Below are 12,750 nucleotides of genomic sequence, written 5' to 3'. Positions count from 1 at the left end.
AGTTGACCTGCAGAGAAAGACAAATGGAACCTATTGTACTCTCTGGCTTTGTTATATCTCTTTGGTGCTTAATGGGACTGTGGAGTGGGAGATCTCATAAGATGAAAAATAAACTTCCAAAGAAAGGGAAAATTTGAATCCACAAAAATTCACCACTCATGAGAGGTACATTAATCCTAGAGGGAAAACCACTGGCAGGGAAACAACCAAGGTTTATTAGCTTTATTTCCTGCACCAAACACCACCTACCCCGCTGCCAGAGGGTCTTCCTCAGAGCCAAGCAGGAGCATGCAGCCACAAACCAGCAGTTCCCCCAGGGTGCCTTGGTGTAAGTCGTGGGAGCTGATTCCATTCACAAACAGGCGGGGGTCTTCACAGAGGTCCTAACAAAGCAAACCAGAGATTACTGAGGACTCCACTCCAGAAATGATCACAGCATCTTCCCAGCTATTCCTCTGCACACTTTTTCTGCATCACATTGCCACTGAAGCACAGAATTTCTGTACCAGGAAGTTAAGAAATCTGGTGGCACCAAGTATATTTGAAAGTCAGGGTATACAGGATTATTTACGTTCTTGCACCCTCAGGATCTGCTGGTTTTTTGCCAGAGTTCCTAGTCCTGCCCTTAGCTGAAGGTGATCTTTGAGGACTGGAATGAATTCAGCATTTAGAAGACTTATTTGGCATTGCAGCAGCTAATGCACAGAAGGTAAGTGAAAGGAGAAGGGAAGAAGCATTAGAGGGAAATTTTTTGACAAAAAAAAAACCCAACCTGTGAAGAAAAGCAGCTAGAAATGATGCTACTGACACCAGAACTCTAAGCTCCTCTTCTTTCATTGCCACTCCCCTTGGCTGACATACTCAAAACCCCCCCTCCACCAACAGCACGAGTTACTGCAACGGCCCCTGCCACCCAGCACCAAAGGCAGAGAACACACACCTGTGAAATATACCTCTTCTTCTCCGGGTCTCATCTTTCTCATTTATCTGGCTCTTATTAGAGCCACTCATTCCTCCTCTCCCATTGCTTTCCTGGCTCCATCTCTATTTACACGCAGATTCTCACCAGAGCACAGCTGGGCTCTTCCTGTGATGCCTCCACTCCTCACTAGCTTGCCTCTTGCTGTGCCTTTATAGCCTGTGGATCAAGGCACTAAAAGAAGCACCTCTAAGTATCATTGAACATGGGAAAGCCACAGGGGTACATCTTGCAGCAGTATTGTGTTTGTTACCAAGAAATCCTAGGCAGAGGGTTTCTGCTGAAAGGATATGTTTGTGGCCTCACAGTCCCAGAGAGAACCTCCCAAGCAACGCTTCAGAAAACAGGCACTCTGACAACCCATAGCTGATATGGAATCTACTGGTTTCAACCCAGTGATTACTCATGACACTCTTGTGTGAATCATCACTTTTCCTGACTGGTTAAGAGGATGGAAGAGCAGACAGTGGTAAGAAATTCTGCTCTTTCGCAGTATAAGAGTAACCGTAAATTTCAGCACTGTGGGATGGAAATGATCTTATATCCAGGCATTAGAAACGCAGAATAACTAACTCACTCTCACCTCAAAATGGCAGGAGACATCAAATTTACTGCAGTTTTTCCAGTTATCAGCAGCAGAAAAAGGAGCTGTGCTCCTCCCCCTCATGGATTCTCAGTGCCCTTTGATAATTATAGATGATGATCCCAGAATACCAAGATTGCAATCCAAGGCTGGCTCCACACCACAGGCATGTCAAAACCCCTCAGTCTTTCTTTTGATGGGACTGTGACAAATCAGTGCCAGCTGAACTTTTCAGAGAAAAGAACCACTTCAGTGCTGAGCTGAAAGCCTGTTTTCCTGGCTGGTTTAGCAGATGGCAGCCTGAAGTCAGCTCACGGTGTGTAATACATGGAGCTGCTCCTGTTTTCCTTAAGAAAATGATATTTTTGGCATGAAGCTTTTCTCATTAAATAACAATTGGTAGAAATTTAAAATGCCTCTTGGGAAACAAGTAACTGATCATTGTATGGCACTGTTCTTTAGTCAGTATTTCTTCCATGTATCTTCACTTAGAGAAATTTCAAAGCTTATTAACAGATCTTAGTAAAATTCTGAATAATGAAATGGTGCCTACGAGGAAAACTGGCCATGTATAAGGCACTCATCTGCATCATGGACAGATTCATTCAATATGCCTGGGTGCTCTGGTATGGAACAGCAGCGGGAACAGGCTAGCACTTCAGCTGCTGTAAATCAACCCAGTCGCCTGTTGCAGGGGTTACCATCAGCTGACTACTTGGCCTTCATGGTGATAGCACACATTCCAAACCCAGCCTGGGTAGACTCAAGTTTCATATCCCATTTCCATGCATCTCTGGCAGTAATAATTTCTAGTTTGTTTTTCTCTTCAAAATGTTATTTTGTTAGCATAATAAACAAGGGATAAATGGAGCCTTCAGGGTTAAAATTGCCCAAACTTTTATGTCATTAGAGAAAGCCAAAACTTTCACCTGGATTTGAAAGAAATTAAGCACTACTGTCTATTACAAATATCTTCTCTTATTTCATTTGCTTTGCTAAAAATAACCACGTTAAATTGTCATTTTTTAATTGAAGTGTGTCTTGCATCTCACACAGCCCCCAGATTAAAAACAGAGCAGCATATGTTAACTGCCAAAACTTCTGGATGAGATTAGCATTTGCTGACCACTGGGGTCCAAAACAAACATGGAACAACAGAACTTAGAAACAGCACCTCCCTGTTTCCCCCATAGTCACTAAATCATCCAGGATTCGGCCAGATAAACCCCCTCTTATTAAACTGCCTAGGAGCCCTGGACTTCTGAGACTAAAGAACAGGGTAAGAAAATGACATTAGCTGTTACTCTTGTCATTAACCAAAAGCCATTATAACACCTCTATGATGACTGTCACTGTGTGGCTCGGATGAGATGCACAATAATACCCAGGTGCAAGCTATAGCTAATTTCAGCTCTGCTCTCTTCTGGGCTTTTTGCTTTTCACCACTTACACAGTATAGCTAATTCAATCTCAAAAGCTTCCTTACAATTTGCTATCTAAGCCACAATTCTCCCAACATGGTTAGAAACACGACATTTAAATATGTTATTCTGCAGTCCTTATGAGGATCTTTAAGCATTTTTGGTTGCCTCAAGCATGTTAAAAAAAAAAAGGGGGGGGGGGGGGGGGGGGGGGGAAATCAACTTTCCAATAATGGTCCCAGCAGTGATAATTTAGCATAATTGAGGACCAAGCCAACTACCATCAGAGGAATTACAAGGAAGAGAGACTGACATGAAATGTGGCCCAGGCAGTTCAGGAGACCTGATGCCTCTCCGTTGCAACCTAAAACACTTGGGTTCTGAGTTCCACTAGAATTACCTCCTTTGTCAACATACTGGTTTAACGCCAGCCCCTTTTCTGAGGACCAGCCTGCATCATCTGTGCTGTAAAAATGAGAAATATCTTCACATTTCCAATAAAAAGTTTAAAGGAGGTTACTCGGGTCTTGCTATACCTTAATACTATACATTAATGTATAATAGCCACTATTTCTGATACAAACACTGCTAATAAAAGCAGTTGTCATATTATTTATGCCCACAGGGAGCATTCCACCATCCAAGATGCAGAGCCCTCCCCAGTTCTCCCCTTACGCATGTGCATAATAAAATAAACACCATCTGCAGAACTATAATTAGGCTGCACAGTCTGAAAGCAAAGTAAGAGGTTGCAGGGGCTCATAGTTCTGCTGAAAACCCTGATGCTCTTATTTTCGTACCAGACTTTCATTTGCATGATGGAAGTCTATTTGTGCCATCTCCTATCCTTGCTGCACTGCGTAGGCTTGAAATATCTGACATTTAGTGTTACTCAGCACTGATGCTGTGAGAAATAAAGTGGCTCACAACCCCCTTTTTCTGATTTTAATTGGTTCATCTCTTTGTAACAGAGCATGTAAATGAACTGGTTAATGAGCAGACTGGGAGAACACTGAGCAGCCTGAGATGAGAAACTCGGTTAGCGTGGGATCGCAGGAAAAAAACAGTGGGAGAGACCTTGACAGGTTAGTCAGTCCCAACACTCGCCTAGAGTCCAAATTGGCTTCCCCTCACCTACTTGTGACTGCAGCTTCTCTAACCTGCATAAAGTCCACATGCTTCCTCCACTGGTCACTAAAGAAATACACTGGAGCTGCTCTGCTAGCCCAAGACTTCTGTGAATGGAGACAACAGCCAGTTAACTTTCCTTTCTACAGCAACCCCTCATATAATCTTCAAACCTCTAACAAGTCTCTCTTCTCTAGTCTTAATAACTGGTTCTTCATGTTTTGTATCACTGGTGAAGTTGTGGTGCCCCAAATCCAGACACTGCTCAAAATCAGGCTCTAGCAGTGCTGAGCAGAGCCTGATGCTCTTGCTTACTGTAGCAGGGATGCCATTTTTCGGGTCTTTTTCACTTGAACTTCACATATTTAACTTGTGTTCAGCCTGGGATCCACTGTCTAATCCTATTCTATGGACTGCTGCCTAGTCACATTCTTCTTCCCTAACCAAGCCACGAAATCACTTAATACCAAAGCACTGCACTTGGCTGCATTGAGGAAGTAATGCTGAATTCCATCCTATTTATTCCACACTATTTTCCCAAGACATCAAGGTAAGTTTGATTTCTCAACTCTGCCAACTGGCTTGCAATCCTATCCCAGTCTGTGTCCTACAGCATTCCTGTACATGCCTCTCTAGCCCCTCAATCCAAAGCAGTAATGAAAATACTGAAGAATAACATGTCAGTTTGAGAGTGCTCCAGGTCATTTATTTCATCAGCTATGCATCCCCATTACATAAGTTTGAATTCATCAAAATTTTCATACTTTGGAGAAACTTATCAGATATTGCCAGTCTTGTGGAAGTCAAACTATATGAGATCTACTGCTCCTCTTTTAGTCACAAGATCTGTCCCACTGTCCCCTACGCTGGAAGGAAATCAATCCGGTACATAATTAACGTATCTGACACAAACACATTTTTTGTAATACAATTTATACCATCAGACTAACAGTCATCTGCTGTAGTCTGACAAATTTCAGTCAGCAATTTCACTGAGATACAGAAATGTCTGGACTGTAGTACAAATGTGAGAGATGGCCAACTTAACTTTTATTTGCTACAGGAAATTTCAAAACAATGCAAAACCATGGGAGATAACAGCCACCCATTTCACTGGAGCTATGAAATGATTTTGCATGTTGCACTCTCATGATCATAAAGAGAGCGAGAGAGCGAGAAGAAAGGATGTGGGTTTATTTGAGACCAGAAGCACCACAGAAAATTACAGGCAATAACTGATAAAACTATATGCATTAATTTCAGGTTGCTGTGGCTACTTTGGATCTTAGAGTAATTCAGCTGAAGGAAAAAGTTCCCTTAGCTCTGTCTTGGCATAAGTAACACCAATATCCATAAAACACTATGCAATATTGGTTATAAATAGGGAGAAAGACATTCAAAGGGTTAATTAATTAGTTGCATGTCTTCACAGACATTAACTGAAGCTGCACTGTAAAACATTATGAAAGATTTCTAATGTTGAGAAAAGGGAAAGATTACTGTTTAATGGATTAGGGTCCTGTCAGCTGGCTCAGATGGAAAAACAGAGACTCGGGAAAGGGAAGAAGAAAAAAAAGCAATACTGATGTTTGCAACTAAGATTTTTCAAAGGATTCAGTAGTATTTAGAGATTACTTTCTCCACTACCCTTTAAAGACCTAGCCCTGACATAAAAAATAATCTACCTTTGCTTGCACACAAGACCTACAGGAGACAGGCACTTACTTTGATTCTATCAGAGTGATCTACTTAAAGCCCAGTACATCATTCCCTTCAATTTTTTAAAAGCAGTTTTAATTAGTCAGAGCTGAGAATTCCTTTCCGGTTTCTTCTCTTCTCCTGTCCTTACATCACACAGAGTCGATCCTGTAAAGAGTGAGGACAGTGTAGGGAAGCAAGGAGAAAGGCAATTCTTTCTGAATATGGACGCAAAAATTCAGCTTTGGCTACAACTAACTATGAACCAAACCTCATCTAAAGCAAGGTAGCAAAGATAGCACTTATTTTGAGGTTGTGTAGCTGGAGAGGTAGAAGAGATTGTCTATCCTACAATAAATCCCAGCTGTGCTGGCATGTTTATAGAAACCCTCTCCAGATCAGGCTGTTTGCCAAGGCAATTACAGTTAGCCCCTAAAAAAGAAAAAATGAGTCCAACTGTGCTAGATACTTCAACGCATACAAAAAGCCTTTCACAGTCTTGTTATGCCTATGTTCACTATGGAGTGAAAAAAGACAAGTCTTAAGCTACAGTCGTGCCCTGTGATTATAGCTCTAACCCCTCAGAGGACAGTTCTTGGAGAAACCTCCATCAAAAGAAACCCAGGGTCAGGTATGATCCAGACTGAAACAGCCCTGGCTGAGATCAGGAACTGGCTTTATCATCAGTGCTGTTACACCACGTAAATCAACAAAAGGAAGATTTACCCCTCAAGTTTCTGTCTGTACACCCTGAGCTCAGGCTGTGTAATTCCTTTGTAAACTTCATGCCCACTGACCAGCGACATCAGTTTCTGAGGGCAAGATAACGCACAATACTGCTTACAACAGAAACCCAACTGTACGTATACAAGGGGAAGAGTATGCCAGTTTGCTCCAGCCTGGAGTAAAAGAAAACTCAGTTATTTGGGGATTGAGAAATGCTTCTTCCCCCTCCTTCCTCTCCAATAAATCCTGTTACAAAACTAAATGCATGACAGACATTTTTGTAGTGTTCTTTTTTTCCATTTTCAGTTAGGAGCTAGTGGTGACTAATACTTCAGTGAAGGCCATGGGTTTCAGCCTTGCCCTGCCTATGGGACGTGTGTTTTGGGAGGATCTGAATCGGTGTTTTGGAAGAAAAAATATCCCAAACATTGGGCAACATGGTGTGTATCTTGGCTGCCTCTAGATTTCACCTGACCCTTGGAGCGCTAGAGCTGCTCTCATCCAGAATGCTGACAGTTGCTGGAATGGGTACAAATGATGTGCCGTAGGGCTGACCTTTTCCTGAACCTCAGTAACAAAGTGTTTACTAAAGTTTTTAGAGTCCTATGCCACTTCATCCCAGAAATCACTCAAGACTATGATGAGAGATGGTCTGTTCTCCCAGGGCCCTCTTAGAAGTATATCATACCGTCTCTTGCTGCACTATCTTAGTTTGTGGTATTTTAGATCAATGTTCCACAGAACTGCATCACGTTCATAACACTTTGTTTTTAGAGAAAAGCTGCCTTGACGATAACATTTTTTCCTCACTGAACTTACCGGCCAACAGCCTTTGTCTCCTGTGTTGTTCCCCTAGTACTCGTTATCTTCTCCAAATCAGTGCTACAATCTGTGTTACTTTTCCTCACCAGCAGCAATCACATGCCATTCTTGGGACTGGATTCACTTCAGGATACAGTCACGTTCTCTCAGGTAGGTGTCTGAACTCCCTCTTCACCAGTACACAAGTTCTTTCAAAGGGCAATTTACAGTCACTACCTTGCCACCTCTCTCATAGTCTGACAACACTAGAGAGAGGCCTATCTTTCTATTGATCATATCAACCAAGCTAATAGTTCAGAACTGGCACGTATCTTTTAAACAGTTGCTACACAAAATGTTTTCCTTTGTGTCTTTGATGAGAATCTCATCAAATAATACCAGTAATCAAAATCACAAAAGCAGGCTCCTAGTTATAAGAAACGCATCCAAAAGAAGCACAGGTTAAAACCTAGGAACTATTTTAGAAGTTATTTTAACTGAGATTCTTAAAAATTTTAACTGGTGATCTGAAGTTAAAATCTCCCAAAGATTACTGTTGGTTTAGTGAGCATACACTGAGCAGCCCGAGACCACTTTAGTCGATAATGCTGCTGCCTTTCCTGGAATATCTTGTTTCCTCCCCATCTCACTCATTGTGATTCCAACCTCTACGGAACTTCATTCTCTGTTATTCCAAAGCTACTGCAAGTATGACATAAGTTGGGGAGAAAAATTTAATCAAAGCTTCATTTTAATTGGCTGAAAATTTATGTATTTAAATTTCTTCAAAGAAGTATTTGTTTTTCATCAGCAAGGACACCATTTTTGGCCCACTAACCCAATGTTAAAATGCTTTTACAAGAATTCATCGTGATTTTGAGATAGTGATGCTCCATGAAAAAAAGGGTAAATAGAGTAGATGTATTAACTGAGGCTGGACAATATTCACACTTACTGCTGTGAACAGAGACATCAAAAAAGAGCTTTTGTTGGATGAGCTGCCTACCAGCAGGAATAAGAACATTACAAATCTGTTTCTTAGTAACTAATAAAATCAGTCATAAATCAAAATCATTATTACAGATTAGAATGTGTACAACAGCAAGGGGATACACAGCATATGGGGAAGGGCCCCAGACAATTCAGACTTAGTGCACTGAGCTGTGCAGTCAGCCTGCATGTGTGCCACAACCGCTTATTTGGGAGCGCTACTTAGCAAGCTGTGACTGCTCCAAACGGGCTGCCAGCAGTCCAGGGATCTCAGACCAATCGGCCTTTTTTCTCCAGTGGAAAGGAAAGAAATTGAGGGCATTTTCAAGGAAAACTGAATGTACAGTTCTTTTGAGGAACAGGTGGTATAAGCCAGCCTAACTATTTCTTCAAAGAGTAACCTACCAACGCCGTGGAAATGTCTCTGCATTAAATGCAAGTAGCAGACGGATGGCCAAGTTTGAAGACAGTCAATTTAAAGCGACTCCCTAACATCACTTCCAGGCACACACTAATACAGCTGAGGTCAGACACGGGCTATAAGCCCACTCACAGTTCATCAGACTAAAGGGCCACCCACCATTTAACTATGTTTTCTTACTGCTTCCTCAAAACATGTTTTTCAATCAAGTTCTTGGACTGTTTTCCTAAGATGGGAAATAAAAACAATAAGAAGAGGAGGCTGGAAAACATCACCCAATTTTTCACAGCAGTGAAATATTCAGCACTGGACCAGCGCGAAATAAACAGTTCCCAGGTTTGTACGCCTGACTGTTCATCTCCGTCCGGGGAGGCAGCTATTTCCTTTGCCTGATAATAAGTATCATTTTGGGTCAGTGGCCACGACCTTTCTCGGCTTGTCCTGTCTGACTTTATGCTGTGTCTCAAGGGGTTGGTAACTGATGTAGACTGAATTCTTCATCCCTGCCTTTTAGGAGGAAGGGAATACACTGTTTATGAAAGAGTATTAGGCATATTGCCGCAAAGTCATCCTTGGTTTTGTTCTGGGTGGTTTTGTTTTGTTATTACATTGGGCATTGTAACAAAGGGAAAACCAAAGTCAGGTCATCTAAGAAACAACGTCTACAGTGAAAATTCAGATTAAGCTGGAGGTAATTTGTTTTACTTGAAAGGAGATATTTCTTCCTCATCCAATGGCAATACACAGACTTTAAAGGTTGAAAAGCTTTTAAGTTTGTTGCTGTGGGTTTTTTTAAAAAGTTTAAACCACAAAATTAAAGAACATAAACCTCTCTAGCAACAAGTTCCTCCTTTCCCCATCCCTTTTAAATTAGGTTTTAGTTTCAGCCTAGATTCCGGTATCTACTAATTGTGCATTTATCTCAGACACTTTCTTGAAGATACAAATCCTCTTCTCCCAGTCACCTCATCTTTGTCAGACAGCATCTTGAGGCATTCTCCCCCACTTATTTGGTTAAAGAAAAAAAAAAAAAAAGAAAAAAAAAGAAAAAAAAGTAATACCTGGGATAACAGTGCATGCCGTAGCCATTGTAACCTCTCAGATACACTTTTGAAATTGTGATAAATGCTACACCATTCTGAACTAGATATTTGCTTCATAACATAAAAAGAGGAACTATACACTTGTACAAAAAAATCCTGATCATAAGGTACAAGCTTCTTAAACTATTAATGACTTGAAAAATAAAAAAATTTGAATTTTGAAAATTTTTTTTTAAAAACAGAAATTTTGGTACTAGCCAGCATAACTCAGATTTTCTGAGCCTACGTAAGTCAGAGTCAATGGAGTCTCTCAGTTCCAACAGGACATAGATCAGACTCTTAAATTCTAGTCTGAACATCCGTTCTGTCAAAGATCACCCTAAGATCATGTAAAACAGAGGGTATTTGCCTCTTAGTAACACAGAGGTATGCCCAATACCTTGCAGAGAACCACCGTGCTTTCACACCATCCAAACTGTATCAGAGCACTTGTCTACAAAGCTCTAGAATAAAAGCCATCCATCAGGCTACTCCTCGAGCCTCTGGTATAGCCCCCCATTCATTGTCCAGACTGGGAGTCGGCTGTGGCACCAGCGTCTAGCGCTGCCTAGGTGCCAGCAAACATCAGGGCAGCAAAGTATTACGAAGTGAGGATAAACACCAGCACCCATCAGAGTGGTCACAGAGGTCATCAATGTTGCGAATTGCAGCTAAAGAGAGTACAGAAAATGATGCTAAGGAATGAAAAAAAAAAAAAATAGACCAGTGGAGAGAGAGAGAACCAAATATACCAAATATAACCAAAAATAAGTGATGTGTGTTTGACACTCTGAACAACCAACAACCTTTTCCATTTTCAGGAATCTCACTGCTTGCCTAAGAGTTCAAATTCTGAGCTATAAACAATATTGCACCAAAAATGACACAGCAGCATTCATTTTACTTCTGAATACTAAAAGCATTTTTATGACACTGCCAAATCAGTGGATCATCCCTCATAAATTCACAGAAACTACCAGAAAGAATTTTATTTACACATCATGAAAATGAACAGCAGCTCCTATTTCTAAAACATCTTTTAAAACCTTATCGTGGAAAGATGTTCATTTAACAATGAAGTTATCAGCACATGAGATAAGTTTCTTCAGTGTGGAGTGATGAAATGGAAAAACTCAGAACAGTGATTTCCAAAGTAAGATACTTAAGCAAAGTCACAGTTCTCATCCCTACCAGGCAATCAAGCACATGCTTTCCCTTCCACGTAGGTTAGCTTTTATTTTGCTTAGGATAGGTCACTGTTAGACGACCAAAACAAATAAAATATTTTTGGGTAAGACCCTTTCCTTCTAATTATGTCAAAACTTCAGGAAGTTTTTGAAACTGAAGGAATCATATTAGGTGCTTAAAGGGTAAATTTTTAAGGGTAATTGCGTGGCTAATATGCCATGTCTGAAGCTGATGATGCCAAATGAGGGCCAGTATTGCCACTATAGTCATAAAATCACTTTAATTCACACTTTAACCAGGCACACTCCTTTCTAGTTCTGCCTCTTGCATTAAGTTCTCACATTTGCTGTTCTTCCCCACATTCTATTATCAACTCAACACATTTCAGAAGGAATCAATACGAAAACTACTTCCATATCTCACATATCTGTTTAGGAAGCTTGCTTGCTGGTATCTCCCCCACTTGTTGGCACTCTGGTATCTACTAAAGGACAAACCTTTTCCCAGGTTGTCCTACTCCTACTCAACTGCCTGCTTTCGTGGCACCTGTAGTTTCACCAAAACATCTACCCATTTACCAGACTGGGTTGAAAAGGGTCTATAGTAAAGCATTGTGAGGGCCAAGACAAGACACAGGCTTGGAGGCAATATAACTGTAGTTGTGCTTCCTCTGCTGGGAAAAAGAAAGGCCAAAAGGAAAAAAGAGCCCAATGGCAAGTTGCTAACTGCTCAGTGTTCTCCATCAACACTAGTCAGTCCTGCACATCACAGAGCATCCCCTAAATATAACTGAAATTACTTGGCTACTTAACATCAAGGCTGGAGACACCCTTTCCTCCCACCTCATTCAGTCTAGGAGGTACTGCTCCTACTCTGATGTCAAATGCAAGCAACTCCAACCTCACAATCGCTGTCAAGGTTTTCCCTCTGATGACACAAGACTTTCTCCTGTTCAACCCAAAACAAAGACTAGAAAAAATTTGGTCAGACTGACACATTGACAACAGCCTTTGACTCCTTGGGAGGAGTCAGCCTGTCAGGGTACAGTCAGAACGTTTACTTGGCCATGATTTTTATCCCAGTGGAAACACAGTTTCATCTCTGTGTTTAAATTGTTTAGACACTCAAGGGACGTCTTGCTTGGAAAGACACAATGAGAAACTTATTTTCTTATTTATATCATGCTGTTTCTTTACATAGTAGTTTCACTGCACTTATCCAGCTTATTTTTTTTTTCCCAACATGATATAGACATACTGATTTGAATTCACTACTTCATTTCAAATTCCTTTGTTAAACACTAACGTTACATCTGCCTGACACGAGCCTAAGACAAAGATGTTATTCAACCATCAGCAAACAGAGAAAGCCAATACAGCAAACAGAAGACCCAGAATCATTTTATCACAAAATCCACTGCTAACAGACCTGCATCTTCATCAGTTCAAATAAAGTTAGTACAAAGATCAGGGTGTATATCAGAACAGATGGTAGTTCATTAAGGATCACATGGGTTTCCTTATCTTTAAGGAGAAGATCATATACATACATAAGGAAAAACAGGCTCTGCAGAACTGCCTGTTTAGAAAATCATCAAGTTAGCAGGAACTGAACAAAGGTCAGTGATGGCCAACAGATGAGTCAGTGCCACCAATGAGAAATTACCCTCCTGATCTACCAGTTTAGAAATCCTGGCAATCCCAGTAAGCATCCACTCATCTTTTGCAACGACT

At 41.0% G+C, this 12,750-nt stretch overlaps 1 protein-coding gene across 1 annotated transcript in view; it reads right to left on the bottom strand.

The window, feature by feature from the left end:
• Positions 1-12,750, bottom strand: part of CAPN6 (calpain 6) — a 72,468-nt gene that overhangs the window by 40,524 nt on the left and 19,194 nt on the right. The window contains 2 exon segments of the mRNA XM_055727257.1: positions 236-313; positions 315-383. Coding sequence (XP_055583232.1) covers positions 236-313; positions 315-383 — 147 coding nt within the window.

Source organism: Falco cherrug, chromosome 15 (genome assembly GCF_023634085.1).
Source record: "Falco cherrug isolate bFalChe1 chromosome 15, bFalChe1.pri, whole genome shotgun sequence".
NCBI classification, from domain to species: domain Eukaryota; kingdom Metazoa; phylum Chordata; class Aves; order Falconiformes; family Falconidae; genus Falco; species Falco cherrug.
Note: the sequence above shows the minus strand (reverse complement) of the source record. Positions and strands in the feature narration are given on the sequence as shown.